The following is a 24679-nucleotide window of genomic DNA, read 5'->3' on the forward strand; positions in this document are numbered from 1 at the left end:
ATTATTCTATAACTTACAAAATAAAAAAAAATTAATTAATTGTTGACCTAATATATACATAGAATACCACATCAACAAAGTTAACGTTGGTTAACTTTTCCATGAATTTCAAAGTGTTTTGACAAAAAAAAAACCATTAGTTTAAAAGTTAAAAAGAGGCAAAATTTTAATTAAAAGGCTGACTTTTTTATAAAGTTAAAAGATCAAATAAGTTATTATACTGACAAACTTTTATCGAATATGCAATTATTTATACACAACGAAACTTAGATTTTGGCTCATATATATATATATATGAAACTTTGGTTTTAATTCAATTGTATACATTTAAAGAAATAAATTTATCAATTTATTTTTATATCGAATAAATGTAACGGAAAGGAATCCACTTATATCTATGTAAAACTTAAATGATTTTACATCATTCCATAATTTTATATACAATTAATATTTTAACAATCCAATGTCATACGTTAGAGTCATCCATATGAAAAGTATTTCATTGATTCATATTGGACGCCATCTCGTAAAGGTGATTGTATGAACCAGCAAAACTAAGCTTCGGCTTCAACTTGCATCAAAGACAGTAATTCGAGTCAGTTTACACGCAGAAAAAGCAAAAGACACTAGTAAGGCTGAAAATGGGACTCCTTACACTATTGCACTTCAAACCAATGAGACTTAAATAAACAGCAAGTCAAGCAAAATGTCAAGCTTAAGGTTCATCAATGGAAGAAAGGAATACAGCTACAAAATCATGGCTGCTTCCATTGACAAATTCCAACTACAAGAAGTTTCAGACCAAAGTAATGGACTAAAACAAGGCCACATGACACGAAAAAAATCCAAATCTTAACGCGCTACAAGCAATTCCTTTGGTCTCCATGGGCAACTTAGCACATCCTACAAAATACGAATGCTGCAGCCTATGCCACCTCACTTCTATGTTTTTTTCCTGAAATCTTAAGTTTTTCTTTGTAAAGCTTCAAGAGCTCGGGTGCTTTGTTTACGAAACGGTCAATATACATTCTAATGAACACCTTTTCCGATGTGTCAAACAATACAGACAATTTAAATTCATTAACCAAACCTTGTGATATCAATTCTCGAGCAAACAATGCCCTCGGCATAATCCTCTTCTCTAAGCTCCGTGTTAAGAAACTCGGTTGTTTGGCAATGCGAGTCAAACTGTAGCCCATTTTGTTCACCAGAAAATCCATTGTAGACATGATTTTATCCTCTGAAACCGTCATACACATTGGATACCTCCGGAAAGCTTCGTTAATCTCTTGGTCAGACCAACCCCATCTCCTATAAACATCAATCTTATTCTCTAATGTGGATTTGCTCATTGATCTGAAAGCGTAAACCGCAACAAGAAACTTCTTCCTCGAAGAATCAATCCCCATTCTTTTGACTTCCTCCACAATCTCCTTAAGCCGAACCGGATTAAACAAAAGCGATCTAGGCTGACAGTTAAGCAGCGTAAGGATATTCGATTCGGGGACTCCAATTCCTCTCAAAACATTCATATTCGGATACAAATACGACTCAGGATCATAGGCAATAATACCGGTATATCGTTTTATAGCCTTTATAGTCTTATCATGAGATTGAAACAAGTTCCTGAGTAAATCAAATGAAGGGATAATTTGTTTCTCTAAACTAGATGCCAACAGACGAGGATAGTTACTCAAGAGTTTAGCAAGCTCAGGCCTTGAAAAACCTATAGAGTAAAGAAACTCTAATTTGGGCGAAAGGGATTTCTCAGCATCAAAAAGAAGCAACAGTGGCTGTCTTTTGATGAGATTTACGATTTGGGTGTTCGAGAACCCATGGTTTTCCAGGAAAGCAATCAGAGAATCAGGCTTTTCAGGGGTTTCAAAATGAACATAATTTGAAACCCGAGAAGCCATTTCTGGGGAGAACCCACATTTGTTTATAAGGTATGAAGCTGCAAATGAGTGTCCATTTGAGCTATTGAAGAAAAATCTAAGACCACTTGATTGTTTAAAGATTAAAAGATTGGAACTTTGAGAGGCTGCAATGGTTTGCCTCCCATGAGCAAAACTAGTTCTAATTATGAAATAAAACATAGGAATTGGAGCTCAAGAATCTCACTCACTAACCTCTTGACGTGCCCTAAAGATGAAATCTGATTTTTATTCCGGCAGAAAATGAGTGAACCGAAGTTCAGTGCCGGCCCCGGTGAAACCTCCAAAAACCTCAAATGGGTATTTTCTTGTTCAGTGTGAAAGGCTTTAAGCCCAACTTGTTTTATGCTCCGGTAAGCAATGTATAGGATTAATTTCACTAAAAAACATGACACGTATTTTAAATTGATTCATAAACTTCAAACTATTTTAATCGAGTTCTTAAAATATTAATATCGTATCAGTCAGATTTTTTTTCAGTCTCGCCAATAGATTGAACATTAAATGACAATTCATATATAACTTGGAACAAATATAAAACAAATGGATCAAATTGCAAATGTGTGTTTATTCATTATTTGAACTATTTAGAATTGATGTGTTAAAAAAATTAATTCTGGTAAATTTTAAAGATATCATCCGCTTCTCTAACTTCAAATCAAGTATCAAAACCTAAAACCCATGCTTTTTTTTTAATCACTAGAAAGAAAAATAATGTCGAAAATTTTTATCATCTGCTTCTCGTAAATTTTTGTTGTGTTGAATGATTTCAAGTTTTTATTATTATTTATGTTTATTTGATTTCAAGGCTTTAAAAAGGGTATTTTAGGAGGAAGAAAATGATGTTGTTCGGGGAAGAGGCTGGAATAGACATTCAACATCCCCTTACGAATGGCTATTCAACGATTTTGAATAACAGAATAGGAATCAACCATTCCACGTTTAGAGAATTCAATGAACCAAATAGTTACTTTTCTGTAGCGCGTGGAATAGAGATAAAATGGAATGGCCATTCTATCGAACCAAACATGGTGTAAATGACTCATTTGGTCCTCCACCTTTACATAAAATTCATTTTAATTCTATATTTAATTTTCTGCCTATTTTATCATTTGAACTTGCGTTGTTTGACAAATCATCCCAAAATGAATGAAAAGAATGACTATTTTGTCGAATCAAACATGGCTAAATGAACATGGCATAATGACTCATCTGGTCATCCACCTTTACATTAAAATCATTTTAACCCTCTATTTATTTTTCGCCTCTTTTATCATTTGAACTTGTATTGTTTGTCAAATCACTCCAAAATGAATGAAAAAACTAACCTCTGTTAACTTTGTTGACGTAAAATTGACATTCACCTGACAGTCCATGTATATGTCATATTAACAATCAATCACTTTTTTAAAAATAATAAAAATTATTAAAAGTTATAAAAATTTATTTAATAATAAAAATTATAATAATATTCTATAACTTGCAAAATTTTTAAAAAATTCAATTAATTACTGATGTAACATATATGTGGAATACCATATTAATAAAATTAACAAACGTTAGCATTTTCGTCTATTTCGGAGCGTTTTGACAAAAAAAAACTAGTTTAAGGGTTAAAAGAATAAAAAATTTAAATGGAAGGCTCAAATGATTTTTTTATAAACTTGGAGGACCAAATAAGTTATTATACCAATAAACTTTTATCCCATATGCAATTTTTTTAAACAATCTCATTATAGTTTCTACTCATATTGCTCCTTTTGACATAACCCCTATAATTACCCATAGTCCCACCTTAACTCATAAATTAGAAAATAATGCACTTTAACGCACTCAAACCTATGTTCTTCTGCATTGACAATATTTTTCATGCTAATCAAGCTAATACTCAATCGGCTCCAACAAGCAATTATTTATACATGATGAAATTTTGAATTTGGTTCAAATATATATATATATGAAAATTTAGTTTTAATTAAATTGTACACATTTAAATAAATACATCAATTTAGATGAACCACTTGCATCGATGTAAAACTTAAACGGTTTTACATCATTCCGTAACTTTTTATACAACTAACATTTTAACAATCCAATGTCTTAAGTTCGATTCATCCATATGAAAAGTATTTCATTGATTTATATTGAACACCATCTTGTAAAGGTAACTGTATGAACCAGCAAAGCTAAACTCCGGCTTCAACTTGTATCAAAGACAGTGATTCGAATCTGCTTACATGCAGAAAAAACAAAAGACACTAATAAGGCTGCCAATGAAACTCATTACACTATTGCACTTCAAACCAATGAGACTTAAATTAACAGCAAGTCCAGCAAAATGTTGAGCTTAAGCTTCATAAATGGAAGAAAGGAATACAGCTACAGAAACATGGCTGCTTCCATTGACAAATTCCAACTACAAGAAGTTTCAGACCAAAATAATGAACTGAAACAAGACAACGGGACATGAAAAAAATCCAAATGCTAACGTGCAAAAAGTAATTCCTTTGGTCTTCAAGGGCAACAAGGCACATCCTACAAAATACTAATGCTGCAGCCTATGCTAACTCACTTCCAATTTTTTTTCTGAAATCTTAAGTTTTTCTTTGTAAAGCTTCAAGAGATCGGGTGCTTTGTTTACAAAACGGTCAACAAACATCCTAATGAACACCTTTTCCGATGTGTCAAACAATACGGACAATTTTAAGTCATTAACCAAACCTTGTGATAACAATTCTTGAGCAAACAATGCCCTCGGAACAATAACCCTTAAGCTCCGACTTAAAACACTTGATTGTTTGGCAATAAGAGTCGAATTGTAGCCCATTTTGTTCACGAGAAAGTCCATTATAGCCATGATCTTATCCTCTGAAGCAGTAATACACGACGGATACCTTTGAAAAGCTTCATGAATCTCTTGGTCCGACCAACCCCATCTCCTATATACATCAAATTTCTTCTCTAGTGTGGATTTGCTCATTGATGTCAAAGCGTGAACCGCAGCAAGAAACTTCTTCCTTGAAGAATTAATTCCCATTCCTTTGACTTCCTCCACAATCTCCTTAAGCAGAACCGGATTATACAAAAATATTCGAGGATGACGGTTAAGCAGCATAAGGATATTCGATTCAGGGACTCCAATTCCTCTCAAAACATTCATATTCGGATACAAATATGACTCGAAATCATAGGCAAGAATACCAGCAAATCGTTTTATAGCCTTGATAGTCTTATCATCGGATTGAAACAAGTCCCTCAGTAAATTAAACGAAGGGATAATTTGTTTCTTTAAACTATATTTCAGTAGATGAGGATAGCTACTCAAGAGTTTAGCAAGCTCAAGCCTTGAAAAACCTACAGAGTAAAGAAACTCTAATTTGGGCAAAAGGGTTTTCTCAGTATGAGAAAGAAGCAAAGTCGGCTGTCTTTTGATGAGGTTTACGATTTGGGTTTGTGAAAACCCATGATTTTCCAGGAAAACAATCAGAGAATCAGGCTTTTCAGGAGTTTCAAAATGAACAGATTTTGAAACCCGAGAAGCCAATTCTGGGGAGAACCCACATTTGTTTATAAGGTATGAAACCGTAAATGAGTGTCCATTTGAGCTATTGGAGAATAATCTAAGACCAATTGATCCTTCAAAGATTAAAAGATTGGAACTTTGAGAGGCTGCAATGGTTTGCCTCCCATGAACAAAACTAGTTCTAATGATGAAATAAAACATAGGAATTGGAGCTCAAGAATCTAACTCACAAACCTCTTGACGTGCCCTAAAGATGAAATCTGACTTTTTTCGGGCGGAAAATGAGTGAACTGAAGCTCAGTGCCGGCGCCAGTGAAACCTCCAAAAAACCTCAAATGGGTATTTTCTTGTTCAGTGTCAAAGGCTTTTAAGCCCAACTTGTTTTATGCTCTAGTAAGCAAAATATAGGATTAATTTCACTAGACATCCTTAAACTATGGCACATATTTTAAATTGATTCATAAACTTCAAAACATTTTAATTAAGTTCTTATAGTATCAATATCATATCAGTCAGTTTTTTTTTTTAGTCTCACCATTAAATTCAACATTAAATGACAATTCAAATATAACTTGAAACATATATAAAATAAATGGATCAAACTGCAAACGTGTATATTTATCACTTGAACTATTTAGAATTGATATGTTAAAAAAAATAGTTCTCCCAAATTTTAAAGATATCATCTGCATTTCTGAAAAGTACACATGTTTATTATTTGATTCACATATTTTAAAATATTCCTCGTCAAATCCAAACTCATGCTTGCTGCCTAAACTCAAATATATAATTTATTGAATTTATTTTTACATATAAAAAAAATACTATGAAATCTCTTGTATTAGGAGTCACATTGCATTTTGCTCCCAAGTATACCTCGTGCTGATGTACAGGTATCAATTTTTTAATAATAAAAATTGATAAATTTTTTAATAGAAAAACTAATTTACTCTTTTAACTATACTTATTTATCCAATATGCAACTATTTATACACAATGAAACTTTGAATTTATTTTTATATCGAATAAATATTATGGAAAAAATCCACTTACACCAATATAAGACTTAATAATTTATATCGATACATCCATATGAAAAGTATTTCATTGAAAGATTCATCCTAAGGATCTCTCGTTAAAAGATACATCTATTTGATTTATATTAGATTCAAACCCGAACTTCTCGAACATCACTTCTTAGGTGATTATATGAATCAATTGAACTAAATTCCACGAACCGTTTAGATGCAAAAAGAACAAGGACAATAATAAGGATGCAAATGAAACTCATTTCACACTTCCATTTAGAGAAAGAAAGAAAAACAAAGTTGGAAAATGGAACTCATTACACTACTGCAAATGCGAAAATTCGAGCCCTGGACTTACTGGATGCCAACTCGTAAGAGTGACTATAACCGAGTTAAGCTTCGGATTCAACTTTGTATCAAAGACACTAATTCGAGACCATGTAGATGCAAAAAGAAAAGGACACTAATACAGCTGTGAATGAAACTCATTTGACAAAACTCATTACACTATTGCACTTCAAACCAATGAGAAATAAACAGCAAGTCAAGCAAAATGTTGAGCTTAAGCTTCATCAATGGAAGAAAAGAATATAGCTACGGAAACATGGCTGCTTCTGTTGACAAATTCCAACTACAAGAAGTTTCAGACAAAAGTAATGAACTGAAACAAGGCAACCGGACACGAAAAAAATACAAATGTTAACGTGCAAAAAGTAATTCCTTTGGTCTTCAAGGGCAACATGGCACATCCTACAAAATACTAATGCTGCAGCCTATGCTAACTCACTTCTAATTTTTTTTCTGAAATCTTAAGTTTTTCTTTGTAAAGCTTCAAGAGATCGGGTGCTTTGTTTACAAAACGGTCAACAAACATCCTAATGAACACCTTTTCCGATGTGTCAAACAATACGGACAATTTGAAGTCATTAACCAAACCTTGTGATAACAATTCTTGAGCAAACAATGCCCTCGGAACAATAATCCTTAAGCTCCGACTTAAAACACTTGATTGTTTGGCAATAAGAGTCGAATTGTAGCCCATTTTGTTCACAAGAAAGTCCATTATAGCCATGATCTTATCCTCTGAAACCGCAATACATGGCGGATACCTTTGAAAAGCTTCACGAATCTCTTGGTCCGACCAACCCCATCTCCTATATACATCAAATTTCTTCTCTAGTGTGGATTTGCTCATTGATCTCAAAGCGAGAACCGCCACGAGAAACTTCTTCGTTGAAGAATCAATCCCCATTCCTTTGACTTCCTCCACAATCTCCTTAAGTCGAACCGGACTATACAAAAACGTTCGAGGATGACGGTTAAGCAGCATAAGGATATTCGATTCAGGGACTCCAATTCCTCTCAAAACATTCATATTCGGATACAAATATGACTTGGAATAATTGACAAGAATACCAGCAAATCGTTTTATAGCCTTGATAGTCTTATCATCGGACTGAAACAAGTCCCTCAGTAAATTAAACGAGGGGATAATTTGTTTCTTTAAACTATATTTCAGTAGATGAGGATGGCTACTCAAGAGTTTAGCAAGCTCAGGCCTTGAAAAACCTATAGAGTAAAGAAACTCTAATTTGGGCAAAAGGGTTTTCTCAGTATCAGAAAGAAGAAACCTTGGCTGTCTTTTGATGAGATTTGCGATTTGGGTTTGTGAAAACCCATGATTTTCCAGGAAAACAATCAGAGAATCAGGCTTTTCAGGGGTTTCAAAATGAACAAAATTTGAAACCCGAGAAGCCAATGCCGGGGAGAACCCGCATTTATTTGTAAGGTATGAAACCGTAAATGAGTGTCCATTTGAGCTATTGGAGAATAATCTAAGACCAATTGGTCGTTTAAAGATGAAAAGATTGGAACTTTGAGAGGCTGCAATGGTTTGTCTCCCATGAACAAAACTAGTTCTAATGATGAAATAAAACATTGGAATTGGAGCTCAAAAATCTCACTCACTAACCTCTTGACGTGCCCTAAGATGAAATCTGATTTTTTTCCCGGCGGAAAATGAGTGAACTGAAGCTCAGTGCCGGCCCCGGTGAAACCTCCAAAAACCTAGAATGGGTATTTTCTTGTGAAGTGTCAAAGGCTTTTAGCCCAACTTGTTTTATGCTCCAATAAGAAAGATATAGGATTAATTTCACTACACATCCTTAAACTATGACACATTTTAAATTAATTGAATTCTTAAAATATCAATATCATTTCAGTCAGATCTTTTTTTTTCAGTCTCGCCATTAGATTGAACATTAAATAACAACTCGAATATAACTTGAAACATATAAAAAGTAAATAGATCAAATTGCAAACATGTGTATATGTAATGTATCACTTGAACTATTTAGATATGATGTGTTAAAAAAAAATAATTCTCCTAAGTTTTAAAGATATGATTTGCTTTTCTAACAAATTGGATCCAATTTGACTTTATAATAAGTACACATGTTTACTATTTAATTTACGTATTTTAAGTTGGTGGAATAACATGACATGTCACGTGTACGTTATGCTGATGTACAATGACCAATTTTTAACACTAAAAATGAATGAAATTTTTAACCGAACGACTAATTTGTTCTTTGACCAAAGGTACAAAGATTAATTTATTCATTTTTTAGTAGAGAAAGAAAATACATTCCATCTCCTAACATAAAGAGTATTTTTACCCATATAAAAATAGCATCTTATAATTCTTATGCTTGTTTGGTGGCTGACCCAAATCATCTTTTTATGCCTTTGATTCTCTTTACCAAAACAAATGATGAAAGAGGATCTAAACAAAAGCAAATACCAAAATTTTGAGCAAAGATAGAGCCCAAGAATATGAAGAAAAGATTGAAGATGCTAAAGATTCGAACCCGAACTTCTTGAATGACACTTCTTAAAAGTGATTGTATGAATCAAATGAGTTTAATTCCGCATTCAGTTTCATAACTATTTATCGAATGACACGAGACCATTTAGATGCAAAAAGGAACAAGGACACACACTTGCATTTAGAGAAAGAAAGATTAACTAAGTTGGCAAATGCTAAAATATGAGCCCCAAACTTGCCGGACATCCTTTAAGAGTGACCATATGAATCAACTGAGCTAAGCTCCAAGTATAGCTGTTTATCAAAGACACTAATCTGAGACTGTTTAGATGAAAAAAGAAACACACTAAGTTTCATCAAAACTCATTACAATATTGCATTTCAAACCAAGGACACTCAAATAATCAACAAAGCAAGCAAAATGTTGAGCTTAAAGGTTCATCAATGGAAGAAAAGAATACAGCTAAAATAACATTGCCTGTTCATTCCATTGACAAATTCGAACTACAACAAAACACGTTCAATGTAATTCCTTTGGTCCTAATCTGAAAGTTAGCACATACTACAAAATACTAATGTTGCAGCCTATACTAACTCCTTTTTTTTTTCTGAAGCATTGAGTTTTTCTTTGTATAGCTTCAACAGGTCGGGTGCTTTGTTTTTGAAACGGTCAACAAACACCTTCTCCGATGTGTGAAACAATACAGACAATTTAAAGTCAGTAACCAAACCTTGTGATAACAATTCTCGAGCAAACAAAGCCCTGGGGACAATCCTCTTCTCTAAACTCTGCCTTAAAATACTCGATTGTTTGGCAACGAGAGTCGAACTATAGCCCATTTTGTTCACCAGAAAATCCATTACGGCCATGATCTTATCCTCAGAAACTGCCATACACATAGGATACCTTTGAAAAGCTTCATGAATCTCTTGGTCCGACCAACCCCATCTCCTATATACATCAAATTTCTTCTCTAGAGTGGATTTGCTCATTGAACTCAAAGCAATAACCACATCGATGAACTTCTTCGTCGAAGAATCAAACCCCATTCTTTTAACTTCCTCCACAATCTCCTTAAGCCGAACCTGATCATACAAAAGCGGTCTAGGCTGATGGTTAAGCAGCATAAGGATATTCGATTCGGGGACTCCAATTCCTCTCAAAACATTCATATTGGGAATTAAATTCCTCTCAAACTCATACACAAAAATAGCACCATATCGTTTTATAGTCTTAATAGCCTTATCATCAGACTGAAACAAGTTCCTCAGTAAATTAAACGAAGGGATAATTTGTTTCTTTAAACTACATATCAACACTGCAGGATAGCTAGTCAAGATTTTAGTAAGCTCAGGCCTTGAAAAACCTATAGAGTAAAAAAACTCCAATTTCGGCAAAAGGGTTTTCTCAGTATCATAAATAAGCAATCTTGGCCTTCTTTTGATGAGATTTAAGATTTGGGTTTTCGAAAACCCATGATTTTCCAGGAAAGCAAACAGAGAATCAGGCCTTTCAGGTGTTTCGAAATGAACATATTTTGAAGCAAATGAAGCAAATTCTGGGGTGAACCCACATTTGTTCATGAGGTATGAAACTGTAAACGAGTTTTGATTTGAGGTATTGGAGAAGCATCTAAGAGTAGTTGATTTTTTAATCATTGAAAGATTGAAACTTTGAGGGCATGCCATGGCTTGCCTCCCATGAAGAAAACTAGTTCTAAAGATGGAATAAAACATGGGAATCGACTCAAAGTGCACTCACCAGCCTCTTTTATGTGACCCCAAAGATAGAATCAGAAATTTCCGCCAGAGAACGGGAGAGCTGAAGCTCACTGCCGGCACCGGCTAAACCTCCAAAACACTCCGATGGTGTATTCCTTTTCCCTTTTTAGGGATATAAACTTAATATAAAAATTTAGGTTAAACTACAACTTTAGTCACTTGGGTTTTGATTATCAAACTTTAGAAAAGTAGGTAAAATGGTATTTTTAGTCCCTTTCAATTTCGATATTGAGTAAAATGGTCAATCAGAGCAATTTTGAGAGTGAACAAATGTTAATATTTTTCAGCCAAGTGTATAATTTTATTGGTATAATAATAAATTAAGCCCTTAAAATTTACACATTCTAACAATTAACATTTACACATTTTTGTCAATTTGGATCTAATTTAATAAATTTAGCTTGCAACAATTAACATTTTATCAACATTTACACAATATATAAACATCAAGAACTAATTTTGTTACTATACCAATAAAAATTATGTATAATTGACAAAAAAAACTTTTAACAAAGTGAATAATTATCTTTAGTTGCTCAATTTGAAACTAACAGTGATCAAATTGCTCCACTTTTTTTAAGAGGGATTAATTTGCTCTATCAAAATTGAAAGGGACCAAAAAACAATTTTATCCAAAAATTATAATATGATCATTTGTTTATGTTATGTACCGAAACCGAGTCAATTGATGTTAATGGTACAATGAGATGGCCTTTGACAATAATTTTTAAAGTTGAATGATCAAATCATAATTGATGTAAATCACATTATACATAATTTACCCTACTTTTTATTGATCTTTGTTGTGAAATACCACTAAACCAATCCCCCAAAATAAAAGCAAACTAGAGCCCAAGAACGAGGAAAAAGTGAAAGCTTCATGAATGTCACTTTTCAAGAGTGATTGTAGGAATCAAGTGAGCTAAATTCCGGGTTCGGATTCAGCTTTGTAACTCTTTAACAAATGACACGAGACGATTTAGATGCAAAAAGAACAAGGAAACTAGATCAAATGCTAATTCGAGATCCCATATCATAACGGTGACAGTATGAACCAACCGAGCTAAACTCCAAGTTCAGCTTCATAACAAAGATACTAGTTCGAGATCGTTTTAGACACTAATAAGGCTGCAAAATAAACTCATTACACTATTGCACTTCAAACCAAGGAGATTTAAATAAACATCAAAGCAAACATAATGTTGAGCTTAAAGGTTCATCAATGGAAGAAAAGAATACAGCTAAAATAACATTGCTGGTTCCATTGACAATTTCAAACTACAACGAGTTTTACTGTGTCAGACCAAATTAATGAACTGAAACCAGGCAACATGAAACGAAAAGAATCCAAATCATAAGGCGCAAAAAGTAATTCCCATGGTCCAATGCTAATGCTGCAGCCTATGCTAACTCACTTCTAATGTTTGTTTTTTTCTGAAATCTTAAGTTTTTCTTTGTAAAGCTTCAAGAGATCAGGTGCTTTGTTTACGAAACGGTCAACAAACATCCTAATGAACACCTTTTCCGATGTGTCAAACAATACAGACAATTTTAAGTCATTAACCAAACCTTGTGATAACAATTCTCTAGCAAACAGAGCCCTTGGGACAATATTCTTCCTGAAGCTCTTCCATAAAATACTCGGTTGTTTGGCAATAAGAGTCGAACTGTAGCCCATTTTTTTCACGAGAAAATCCATTATAGCCATGACCTTATCCTCCGAAACCGTCATACACAACGGATGCCTCCGGAAAGCTTCGTGAATCTCTTGGTCAGACCAACCCCATCTCCTATAAACATCAAACTTCTTCTCTAGTGTGGATTTGGTCATTGATTTCAAAGCAATAACCACACTGAGAAACATCTTCGTTGAAGGATCAAACCCCATTCTTTCGGCTTCCTCCACAATCTCCTTAAGCCGAACCGGATTATACAAAAGTGATCTAGGCTGACGGTTAAGCAGCACAAGGATATTCGATTCGGGGACTCCAATTCCTCTCAAAACATTCATATTCGGATACAAATACGACTCCAAATCGTACACAAGAATAGGGGTATATCGTTTTATAACCTTAATAGCCTTATCATCAGAGTGAAATAAGTTCCTCAGTAAATTAAAATTAGGGATAATTTGGTTCTTTAAACTACGAATCAACAATGAAGGATAGCTACTCAAGATTTTAGCAAGCTTTGGCCTTGAAAAACCTAAGGAGTGAAGATACTCTATTTTGGGCAAAAGAGTTTTCTCAGTATCACAAACAAGCAACCTTGGCCCTTTTTTTATGAGATTTAAGATTTGGGTTTTCGAAAACCCATGATTTTCCAGGAAAACAAACAGAGAATCAGGCTTTTCAGGGGTTTCAAAATGAACATAACTTGAAGCCCGTGAAGCCAATTCTGTGGAGAACCCACATTTATTTATAAGGTATGAAACTGTACATGAGTGTCCATTTGAGCTAATGGAGATGAATCTAAGAATAGTTGATATTTTAATGATTGAAAGATTGAAACTTTGAGAGGCTGCCATGGCTTGCCTCCCATGAAGAAGACTAGTTCTAAAGATGGAATAAAACATGGGAATCGACTCAAAGTGCACTCACCAGCCTCTTTTATGTGACCCCAAAGATAGAATCAGAAATTTCCCCAGAGAATGGGAGAGCTGAAGCTCACTGCCGGCACCGGCTAAACCCTCCGATGTGTATTCCTTTTCCGTTTTTAGGGATATATACTTAATATATAAATTTAGGTTAAACTACAACTTTAGTCACTTGGGTTTTGATTATCAAACTTTAAAAAAGTAGGTAAAATGGTATTTTTAGTCCATTTCAATTTCGATATTGAGTATAATGGTCAATCAGAGCAATTTTGAGAGTGAACAAATGTTAATATTTTTCGACAATTGTATAATTTTATTGGTATAATAATAAATTTAGCCTTTAAAATTTACACATTCTAATAATTTGATCTTAATTTAATAAATTTAGCCAGCAGCATTTACACATTTTTGTCAATTTGGATCTAATTTAATAAATTTAGCTTGCAACAATTCACATTTTATCAACATTTACACAATATATAAACATCAAGAACTAATTTTGTTACCATACCAATAAAAATTATGTATAATGGACAAAAAAAACTTTTAACAAAGTAAACAATTATCTTTAGTTGCTCAATTTGAAACTAACAGTGATCAAATTGCTCCACTTTTTTTTAAGAGGGATTAAGTTGCTCTATCAAAATTGAAAGGGACCAAAAAACAATTTTATCCAAAAATTATAATATGATCATATGTAACCGAGTCAAGTGATGTTAATGGTACAACGACAATATGAGATGGCCTCTGATAATAATTTTTAAAGTTAAATGATCAAAACGTAATTGATGTAATCGACGTTGAACATAATTTACCCTACTTTTTATTGATCTTTGTTGTGGAATACCACTAAACCAATCCCCCAAAATAAAAGCAAAATAGAGCCCAAGAACGAGGAAAAAGTGAAAGCTTCATGAATGTCACTTTTCAAGAGTGATTGTAGGAATCAAGTGAGCTAAATTCCGGGTTCAGATTCAGCTTTGTAACTCTTTAACAAATGACACGAGACGATTTAGATGCAAAAAGAACAAGGACACTAGATCAAATGCTAATTCGAGATGCCATCTCATAACGGTGACAGTATGAACCAACCGAGCTAAACTCCAAGTTCAGCTTCATACCAAAGATACTAGTTCGAGATCATTTTAGACACTAATAAGGCTGCAAAATAAACTCATTACACTATTGCACTTCAAACCAAGGAGATTTAAATAAACATCAAAGCAAACAAAATGTTGAGCTTAAAGGTTCATCAATGGAAGAAAAGAATACAGCTAAAATAACATTGCTGGTTCCATTGACAATTTCAAACTACAACGAGGTTTACTGTTTCAGACCAAATTAATGAACTGAAACCAGGCAACATGAAACGAAAAGAATCCAAATCATAAGGCGCCAAAAGTAATTCCTATGGTCCAATGCTAATGCTGCAGCCTATGCTAACTCACTTCTAATGTTTGTTTTTTTTCTGAAATCTTAAGTTTTTCTTTGTAAAGCTTCAAGAGCTCAGGTGCTTTGTTTACGAAACGGTCAACAAACATCCTAATGAACACCTTTTCCGATGTGTCAAACAATACAGACAATTTTAAGTCATTAACCAAACCTTGTGATAACAATTCTCTAGCAAACAGAGCCCTTGGGATAATATTCTTCCTGAAGCTCTTCCTCAAAATACTCGGTTGTTTGGCAATAAGAGTCGAACTGTAGCCCATTTTTTTCACGAGAAAATCCATTATAGCCATGACCTTATCCTCCGAAACCGTCATACACAACGGATGCCTCCGTAAAGCTTCGTGAATCTCTTGGTCAGACCAACCCCATCTCCTATAAACATCAAACTTCTTCTCTAGTGTGGATTTGGTCATTGATTTCAAAGCAATAACCACACTGAGAAACATCTTCGTTGAAGGATCAAACCCCATTCTTTCGGCTTCCTCCACAATCTCCTTAAGCCGAACCGGATTATACAAAAGTGATCTAGGCTGACGGTTAAGCAGCACAAGGATATTCGATTCGGGGACTCCAATTCCTCTCAAAACATTCATATTCGGATACAAATACGACTCCAAATCGTACACAAGAATAGGGGTAAATCGTTTTATAGCCTTAATAGCCTTATCATCAGAGTGAAATAAGTTCCTCAGTAAATTAAAATTAGGGATAATTTGGTTCTTTAAACTATGCATCAACAATGTAGGATAGCTACTCAAGATTTTAGCAAGCTCTGGCCTTGAAAAACCTAAGGAGTGAAGATACTCTATTTTGGGCAAAAGAGTTTTCTCAGTATCACAAACAAGCAACCTTGGCCTCTTTTTTATGAGATTTAAGATTTGGGTTCTCGAAAACCCGTGATTTTCCAGGAAAACAAACAGAGAATCAGGCTTTTCAGGGGTTTCAAAATGAACATAACTTGAAGCCCATGAAGCCAATTCTGTGGAGAACCCACATTTGTTTATAAGGTATGAAACTGTAAATGAGTGTCCATTTGAGCTAATGGAGATGAATCTAAGACTAGTTGATATTTTAATGTTTGAAAATTTGAAACTTTGAGAGGCTGCCATGGCTCGCCTCCCATGAAGAAGACTAGTTCTAAAGATTGAATAAAACATAGGAATTGAAGCTCAAAAATCTCACTCACTAACCTCTTTTATGTGACCCCAGAGATAGAATCTGACTTTTCCGGCAGAGTATGGGAGAACCGAAGTTCACTGCCAGCGCCGGTTAAACCTCCAAAATCCTCCAATGGTTTTTACCTTTTCCATTTTTATATCTTAAAATATTTAGGATAAGGTCACTCAACTATTAATATGTTTATGATTTAGTCACTCAACTTCAAAAAGTTACAAAATGATCACTGAATTATTCTAAAGTTTTTATTTAAGTTATTTGTTGTTAAGTTTTTTTTTTAAGTCTAGTTGGTAAGCTCCAAGTGATAATTTGACGATTAATACAGTGGATCAATATTCATCAACAAGTAGAACAAGATACTTTATATCCAAGTTAATCTGACGGTTAGTGTTAGAGATCAATAAAGAAAACTATTTGGATTTTTATTCTCAAATTCATGACACTCAAAGCTATTTTATGAAAAAACATGAACTATAAAATAGAAGAAAAAAGAGAATTATCGATTGGTGCATGCGGTGCAAACAAAGAAGTTCATACAATAATGATTTAAACTACCTAGCGATTTAAATAAAAACTTTTGAATCGTTTAATGATAATTTTGGAACTTTTTAAAGATGAGTAATCAAAATACAAACTTACTAATAGTTTAGTGAGTTTGGGTATAGTTTACCTATATATATATTTAAGTTAAACTACAAGTTTAGTCAATTAATTATGCTTTAAATTATATTTTGATTATCAAACTATAGAAAATTACAATATAATCACTAATGTTATCGATTTATTAAGCTGTCTTTAACAATATTTTTTTATTTTTTTCTGTCATTTTCACATGAACTTTCCCTTTTTATTTTATTTTTCTCTTTTCTTCTTCTCCTTAAGCCCTAAAGCTCAAGCATGAAATATTGCAACGCCTAGAGGCGACTGTAAGGGATAGGTATAGGCATTTCGACCAACCCCAGAAAATCCATTATGGCCATGATCTTATCCTCAAAACGTGTCATACACATAGGATGCCTTTGAAAAGCTTCACGAATCTCTTGCTCCGACCAACCCCATCTCCTACAAGCATCAAACTTTCCTCTCTAGTGTGGCTTTGATCATTGCTCATTACCATTGCACTAAATATTTGATCTATGCTAAAATTATAATTGTTGCTATGAGAAATCAACGAGGAGATATGATGAGAGTTGGTGACAGTTCGCCTTTGAAGAGCGAAGAGCCGTCTGAGAGAAGTTTTAAGTACTAAAGAGAAGATGAAGAGCGAGAGAACAATGTGAATAAGAGAAGAGAGGTTTGGAGAATCTCCCCTTGCTATTTGAGAGAGCTTATATACATGAGACAATAGAGATGCTCCTTATCAATTACAGGCTAATTATAAAAGCATAAAATGCTGGTTGCATTAAGAAAAAAAGCAGTCCTAATATTTCAACAAATTTACAATCATAATGAAGCTTAAGTATACAAAACTTAAAACTTACACATCTTCCCCCCTTTTAGAGGAACAATGGGGGGAATGGGGGAGCAAAACAAACAAGCATCAAACTAAAGTCATGAAATGTGCTCTGTTTTTTGCAGAAACATGAAACCAGATACTAGATGGTCCCCTGCTGCACCGGACCATATTATGGGATCAATTACAAGTTTTCTGGGTTGGTTTCGGAATTTTACAACTTGACCAAACCTGGCTCTTACTGTACAAGCATCTCAGCTCCTGCTAAGCAAAATCACCAAAAGGACTCATCCGGTGGCATCTCGTTAGGTTTATATGCCATTTTCACCACGGACTGACTATGTCTAGCTGTTTCGAGCTATTTGCAGCAGCAAAATAGTTATCACTTCATGATGATAATGTCCATAGCCCGCATCATGCCAAGTACCTGAACATATTGGGGTTATCTTTGTCCCTCTCAAGATAGTCTCGTGTAATCAAGTCCTCAATTCGCTTCTTGATCACCTTGAAATCAGGCTGCAATAATGAAATTTTGATTAGCACAACCACAGAAAGCAAGGAAGTAACAACAGCAGACATGTGTGCATAGTAGGAAAAGAGTCTGAAATGAACCTTGAACATGCGGCCTAACTGCTCGACACACTCCATAACCAACTGCTGGTGACCTAGAACTTTCCGACTCTTCATGATGCGCACAATCGAGGCATCAATGGCATACCGTCTATCCTTGTCAACATCTTCAATTACTTTCTTCTTCTCATCCACAGGGGGAAGAGGAATCTGAATGGTAAACAAAGAAATCCATTAGAAGATATTATGTAAGTCGGAATATTGGTTGGTTTATTTGTTAAAAAGTACCTTGATCCTCCTCATTTTATCGGTAAACTTGGAGTTGAACTCGAACTGATCAGTGGAGGAGATGGTTTTTGTGCTTGGCTCCTTGTTCAGAATTTTATATTTAGCACATGACAACGAATGCAAAAGTCTAACAACGTCATCATCGGTTAAGTTCAACTGTATCATGATCTCCGAATAGCTCAGTCTATCAGAGGAATTGAATAGCAGTAAGGCAGAAGCCTAAAGACCATGAAGACTTGGTGTTAGCGAAAAAATATTATAAAGGGAAACAAAGACTAGAAATAATCCTTTTGGCCATATTACCTGATATGTCGTGACAATCAACTCCATTGTTTTTGGTTCAAACTTCCCAATAAGGTTACAAGTACCCAAAGAATACATCCAAGTAAGTTTCCTGTGTTTCGTTTTCGTCTGATAGAAGTCCCTGAAAACTTCAACACACTTAATCTAAAAAGGTTTGTAGGGGAAAAGAAGGAAGAAAAAAAAGAAAGAAACCGAAGTTAGTGACTTCCGGTAAACTTAAACTTACAAGTAGCAATACAAAAATGAAAAACGAATTGTTTGCCACAATTATATCTATACCATCTCAGCAGGAAGGTTGAGATCAAAAGACTTGTAACTTGGCCAGAAACCAGTAGTCAAAACAGTTACTGTCAAATCGATCCCTGGATTTGCATTTGGATTATTGCTCAAATACTCCTCAAAATTTGTCTGGTTTTCCCTTGCTAATGTTAAATCTGTCACCTAAAACAACAGAAAAGCATTTGACAAAAAGATCTACACAAGAAGTTAAGAACATTTGGAAATAAGAATAGAAAGTGGCTTTCGGTGCACAAATGATAATAACAGAAACCGACCATTCCTTCCATCTTTGAGGTGAACTGGCCGCCACACTGCTGTTTCAGCTTTGTCAATATACTTCTCTCATGGTCATCATTAGCACTCTTGTCGAAAAGAAGCCTTCGAGCGAGTTTTTTCCTACCAATAATAATTCACAAAAACAAAATTAGTTGAATATTCTCGAGCCAAATGAATTGTATTTTCAAATAAAGTGCAACATATACCGGTAGAATTCCGCAAACAAGTCCTTGTCACTAATATAAGCAAGTAGCTTCACAACCTAAAAAGAACAAGATTATATGATGTTAAGTGAAATAGGTCCTAAAATGTATATAGAACACTGTGGAAGGGCACAAGAAACCTTTTCGAGTGTTTCTTCGATGGCTTCATCACTCAATTTCTCACTTCCACCTTTCTTGAGAATATTATCACAAAAGGTAGCAAGTAGCTCCGCACTTGAGCTTCCAGCAACACCCTTGTTACAAAAGGCTTCAAAAGCCTCTTTGAGAGCCTATGGAAAATAGACAATATTAAGAACAATCTTGAAAACATCAGACTTATTTCGGAACTTATCTTGAAAACACTATCTATTACAGACCTTGTGAAAGAGAGTATGATTTTGAAAACAATCATTCATGTATGCTAGGTATTTGTCATGCAACTCAATCACTTTCCTCACGAAAACCTGAAAGCCACAAAAAAAATTAGTTTTCAAACCTTGAAACAGTCTAATGCTACGTAGAACAAATAAAAATTTTACCTGCTCTTGCAGGCCAACCACGTCCCGTTTTTCTGCCTGCTTAAGGTATAAAACATTTTGGTATGATTAGATACAAACATAAATGATATAAAAAAAATGAAACTTTAAAATGAAAAATCAGAACCTTTTTAGTGCTTGCAGCATCCTCGGCCAGTTTGACCAACGCCGTGCCTTCAGCAGTAACATGCTGGAGTCAAAACAAGAGCATAATATTAAAAGTGTAAGAGAATGAAAATAATACATTGAGGATTATGGAAATAATAAATGATCATCAAATTGAAGTAATTCAAGGTATGTTATATGAGATGACTGCTAAGAAATAGTTAACCTGTTTGAAGGTACTTGACACAGGATCTAACCCTCGAGGAATTTTTGAAAAGAGTCTAAACATTCTTGACAAATCCTCCACCTAGAAAGTTAAAAGAGAAAGGTGATCAATGGTTGATTAGCCAATATATCAAGCAACAAAATAAATAACTTGTGCATGCAGCAAGCACCTTGTCGTCTCTGAGCAATGCATGGCATCCAGAGTGCTCTTTATCAAGCAGTCGGTTTGCCCAGACGGACAGCAACTCATGTTGAACTTTCTATAAAAGATCAAAAGAAACAACATTTTGAAAAATGTTTAGAATGACCTTGAAGTGTAAGATTATTTCCAATACGAAAGGGCAGATTTATATAGCAAAAAAGCAAATACCAACCTCGAGTAATTTAGGCTCACTACTAGAATGCAAGTAATTTGAGACCCTATCTTTCTCTCGTTTTAAACACTCCTCAGCCTGAAATGAAAAAAGCAAAATGAATCATTAGACACTATCTAAGTCGACAAATTAAAAGAATAATATTAACCATATATAATGCATACTTTCAACATATAATCGGGACAAGAATCATCTACAATCCAATTTGCAGCCTTCCTTGAATAATAGGCAGCTGTATCTTTGAGCATAGTAGCCTCAAAGTCATTCTCATAGTAATCCATTTGCCCCATTCCAATTTCAACAAATATATCCAAAACATTCTTCAACAAAGCTCGATCGATCTGTTCACCTTCACGTTCTTGATCAATCTGATTTAAGATCAGGGAGGGTATTACTTATTATTATTTGGCTGAATAAAAAAACAGGTGCACAATAAATGCAAAGAGAAAACTGAAATTACCAGAGAAATTACTGCATCCCTCACTTTTGCATTTACCTCTTGGTAGACCTTAAACCAGAGAAAATGAGCATATAAGTTCCCAATAACGTATAACAAAGTACAATGTATCATAGCAAATGTATTCAGTCAGCACATACCAACTCTCGGAAACATGTGAGTCCAACTTCATTAAGGGGAGGCAATGACCTCCGAGCAATAAAGTAGCGATCAAGGTAATGGAAGAACCGTGAAAGCCACCTAACCATAACTTTATGGTTAGTCCACCTTTTCACCAGCTCTCTCAACATAAACTCATCATGCTTTTCACGTAAAGATGGAAGTACCTATAAAGGAAATATTTTATGAATTGTATTAGTAGAGAATCAAAAGATAAAAGACATGGCACAACCAAATCTATAATCAACAGGACATGACTTGCTTTGCTACAATGATTTCACTTCAATAAATAGTTTTCCTTAAAATCCTACAACTAGAACTAAAGTACGATTCATCTGCCTCCAAAGCAAGCAAATAATATATATATAGAGAGAGAGAGAGATCATTAAAATGAAGGTAACCAATTGGCCCGGATTCAGGGCAGGTTTGGGGTGAGGAGGAGTTGTAAGGCACTTTCAATGCTACCAACAAAAGAGATAGAGAGGCATTTGATTCCTCTGATACAAAAAACTTTCAGCTAGCTTATGTTTATCGTAAAGTACTTATGTTCGTTACATATTCAGACTTGGGTACGAGAGTATGATCCTTATAATACATGAAAATACTTATGACTGAAACAACAAATATCACCATAAGGCACATTATCACTAAGTCCAAACATAAATAATAACAGCAAACATTACTTACCGATGACGTGATGTATTCTTCGAAAGATTCTCGATACTTATCATACAACTGTTGAGAATAGTCGTGAGGCGGCTTTTGGGTACACATATTGTAAATGGTTCTACACATAACAAAGGTCAAGGGCACCAAAAAGAAAACATTCACAACATATGAAAACAGTAATGTCTACAATAATTCCTATAAAAAAAACAAAACCAATCAAACAGAAAATGACTTAGGATCGGATACGTATAAAGCATCATATAATCCTCTGAGCTAAATTGAGGCTCTGGCAAGCCTTCAAGAATGTTCTTTAGCTTTGTAATTCCTTTTTGCATAAATTCCCATCCTTGTTCAAGGTCAATCGTTTTCCTCTCATTCATCGTCATCGAAAAAACCCTAACCTGCATCATCAATGATTCAAATGGCATAATCAGCTAACATTTCAGCTCAAAATCACCAACATTCCATAACCTTTAGCTCAATTAACAAAAACCCCACAAATTTACAAAAGATTCCTCCATAAAATAACTTAAAAAATCAGGACTTTAAGCGACAGTGCTGCTACTTGAAATAATACCAACATTTTCTCAGCAACCAAACAATTTAACATTTTTTTTCTGAAAACGTTATTAAATTGAAGTCGATAGACTCAGTCTAACCTCAATAAAACGAGAAACTCATCAACTTGAAACCGGAAAAGCAAAATACATGAGAATCAATAGATACCCTAAAAAGAAAAGAAATAATAAATAATAAATAAAAACACCTGATAAAAATATCTCCTAAAGAGGACGAAGATTGAAAGCTGAGTTCCGACAAAGCATTGAAGAAGGAAATGGAGTGTTTTTTTTTTTTACTAAAAGATCCTTTTCACTTTTTTTTTCCTTTGGTTGTTGTATTTTTTAATTTTTTATTATTTTCACTGTTTCTTGGTTAAAAATATATCATATGAGTCCTTGTATTTTTCGAAAATTTAAAATTTAGTCTATATAATTCCATTTTCAAGAATTTAGTCCCTTGACTTTTCAAATTTCAAAATTCAAGTCCAACTACCAACACTATTTTTTTTGTTAGATTTAAGTTCATAACAACTTTATTTTTCAATTATATTGTTGCTAAATCAGTATTTTTTTATTTCAAAATGTCACACCAAACAAACTTAGCAGTGTTAACTATTTGACCTAAAATTTGAAATCTGAAAAGTAGGAGGATTAAATCCCTGTAAATGAAAATACAAATAATAAATTCCAAATTTTGAAAAAGTACAAGGACTTGTGACATATTTTTTATACAAGGCCTAAAAGTTCCCAAAATCCTTCTCCAACCCTTAAGAAAGAAAATAAAATGCGTTTGAACTCACATCCTCCTGTGCTGGTAACAATGAAAATTTTCAAATAATTTACTAACCATTTTGTAATTTTTCGAATAGTTTAGTGACTTTAGGTATAATTTACCCCCAAACCAAACAAACTTTTTTAGGAAGTATTCTTTTATATTTAGTCACCAATCTAATTATTTTAAAGTTGAATCAGATTAGATTAGAGGAGCTCATGGGTCAAGTTAAGTTTGGGCTGGGCTCATACAATGTATCTAGATCAACTTTTCAAGTTTAGGCCCAACCCCGCCTGAAAAATGAACTTACTTTTTTACTCAAGTCTGACGCAATTTAAGATTGATAAACTCGGGTCTGACCCACCCATATTTGATTTTTAAATTAGTTTTATTTGAGAGCATTTTTTAAAATATACAATACACTAAATGCACTAAAAACGTTAAAATAAAATATTTCTAACACATTAAATTTTATTTATATTAAAAACACTACTATAACTATAACAAATATTTTATTATATTAAAAAAATTAATAAATATGATAAATATTTATTGCATTAAATATAAATTTTTAAAATTTTATATTTTGGGTTGAGTAATTAGTTTAATTATTATTGAGTTAATAATTTAATATCAATATCAATATATATAAATAATTATTATTTAACATATATAATTAATATAATATTTTTATAATATAATATATTTGGATCGGGCCGAATTCGGGTAAAAAAATATTGCCCAAGGCTCAACCCATATGGAAAATGGACCTTAAATTTTATTCAATCCCATTTTTTATCCTTGTTTTTTTGTTCAAACCCTCTCATTTTTCAAACAAACTTTTATACTTGGGCAAGTGATCTAACCCATGAGCAAGCCTAGATTGGACCCTAAATGAAAAAAAAGCTCTTATAACCGTGTCTATTTTCTCCTTCTTAACACTTAAGCTTTATTTATCATTAATGTTGAAAAGTACTTTTTAATCCGAACCATAACTTTTTTGGATACATAAAACATTATTTCAAAAAAAAATGCAAATAAGCAAATTCTCAAACAAAACCTCATTTTTAAACTTGGATTTTATCCCAAACCAAATTAGTAAATATTTTTAGTTTTTGGAAAAGTGTTTTTT

At 33.7% G+C, this 24679-nt stretch overlaps 7 protein-coding genes across 8 annotated transcripts; all 7 read right to left on the minus strand.

Annotated features, from left to right (window-relative positions):
• Positions 1-926: 926 nt before the first annotated feature.
• LOC121214082 (transcription termination factor MTERF15, mitochondrial) lies at positions 927-1916 on the minus strand. The gene has a single exon (XM_041087822.1). The coding sequence runs from the start codon at positions 1914-1916 to the stop codon at positions 927-929; it is 990 nt and encodes a 329-aa protein (XP_040943756.1).
• Positions 1917-4263: 2347 nt separating this feature from the next.
• On the minus strand, positions 4264-5807 carry LOC107936118 (uncharacterized). The gene has a single exon (XM_016868782.2). The coding sequence runs from the start codon at positions 5656-5658 to the stop codon at positions 4498-4500; it is 1161 nt and encodes a 386-aa protein (XP_016724271.2). The 5' UTR covers positions 5659-5807; the 3' UTR covers positions 4264-4497.
• Positions 5808-7029: 1222 nt separating this feature from the next.
• LOC107936116 (uncharacterized) lies at positions 7030-8592 on the minus strand. The gene has a single exon (XM_016868779.2). It carries the CDS (start codon positions 8422-8424, stop codon positions 7264-7266), a length of 1161 nt encoding a protein of 386 aa, XP_016724268.1. The 5' UTR covers positions 8425-8592; the 3' UTR covers positions 7030-7263.
• Positions 8593-9663: 1071 nt separating this feature from the next.
• On the minus strand, positions 9664-11234 carry LOC121202891 (transcription termination factor MTERF8, chloroplastic-like). Its single transcript, XM_041086718.1, has one exon. The coding sequence runs from the start codon at positions 11047-11049 to the stop codon at positions 9898-9900; it is 1152 nt and encodes a 383-aa protein (XP_040942652.1). The 5' UTR covers positions 11050-11234; the 3' UTR covers positions 9664-9897.
• A 1277-nt stretch (positions 11235-12511) lies between these two features.
• LOC107936119 (transcription termination factor MTERF6, chloroplastic/mitochondrial-like) lies at positions 12512-13621 on the minus strand. The gene has a single exon (XM_016868784.2). It carries the CDS (start codon positions 13619-13621, stop codon positions 12512-12514), a length of 1110 nt encoding a protein of 369 aa, XP_016724273.2.
• A 1508-nt stretch (positions 13622-15129) lies between these two features.
• Positions 15130-16251, minus strand: LOC107936103 (transcription termination factor MTERF6, chloroplastic/mitochondrial-like). Its single transcript, XM_016868763.2, has one exon. It carries the CDS (start codon positions 16249-16251, stop codon positions 15130-15132), a length of 1122 nt encoding a protein of 373 aa, XP_016724252.2.
• A 1442-nt stretch (positions 16252-17693) lies between these two features.
• On the minus strand, positions 17694-23118 carry LOC107936141 (cullin-1). Of its 2 annotated transcripts, none has more exons than XM_041086720.1 (20): positions 22982-23118; positions 22462-22616; positions 22234-22333; positions 21528-21713; positions 21391-21438; positions 21095-21298; positions 20931-21008; positions 20727-20816; positions 20558-20638; positions 20354-20416; positions 20230-20265; positions 20068-20154; positions 19831-19980; positions 19694-19749; positions 19487-19607; positions 19212-19373; positions 18933-19076; positions 18630-18848; positions 18384-18551; positions 17694-18287 (listed from the first exon to the last, which is right to left on the minus strand). In XM_041086720.1, the coding sequence occupies exons 2-20, from the start codon at positions 22599-22601 to the stop codon at positions 18186-18188; spliced, it is 2235 nt and encodes a 744-aa protein (XP_040942654.1). In that variant the 5' UTR covers positions 22602-22616; positions 22982-23118; the 3' UTR covers positions 17694-18185. The 2 variants fall into 2 exon arrangements, with proteins under 2 accessions (XP_040942654.1, XP_040942653.1); XM_041086719.1 differs by having other exon boundaries at positions 22875-23080.
• Positions 23119-24679: the final 1561 nt, after the last annotated feature.

Source organism: Gossypium hirsutum, chromosome D01, assembly GCF_007990345.1.
Source record: "Gossypium hirsutum isolate 1008001.06 chromosome D01, Gossypium_hirsutum_v2.1, whole genome shotgun sequence".
Lineage (NCBI taxonomy): Eukaryota > Viridiplantae > Streptophyta > Magnoliopsida > Malvales > Malvaceae > Gossypium > Gossypium hirsutum.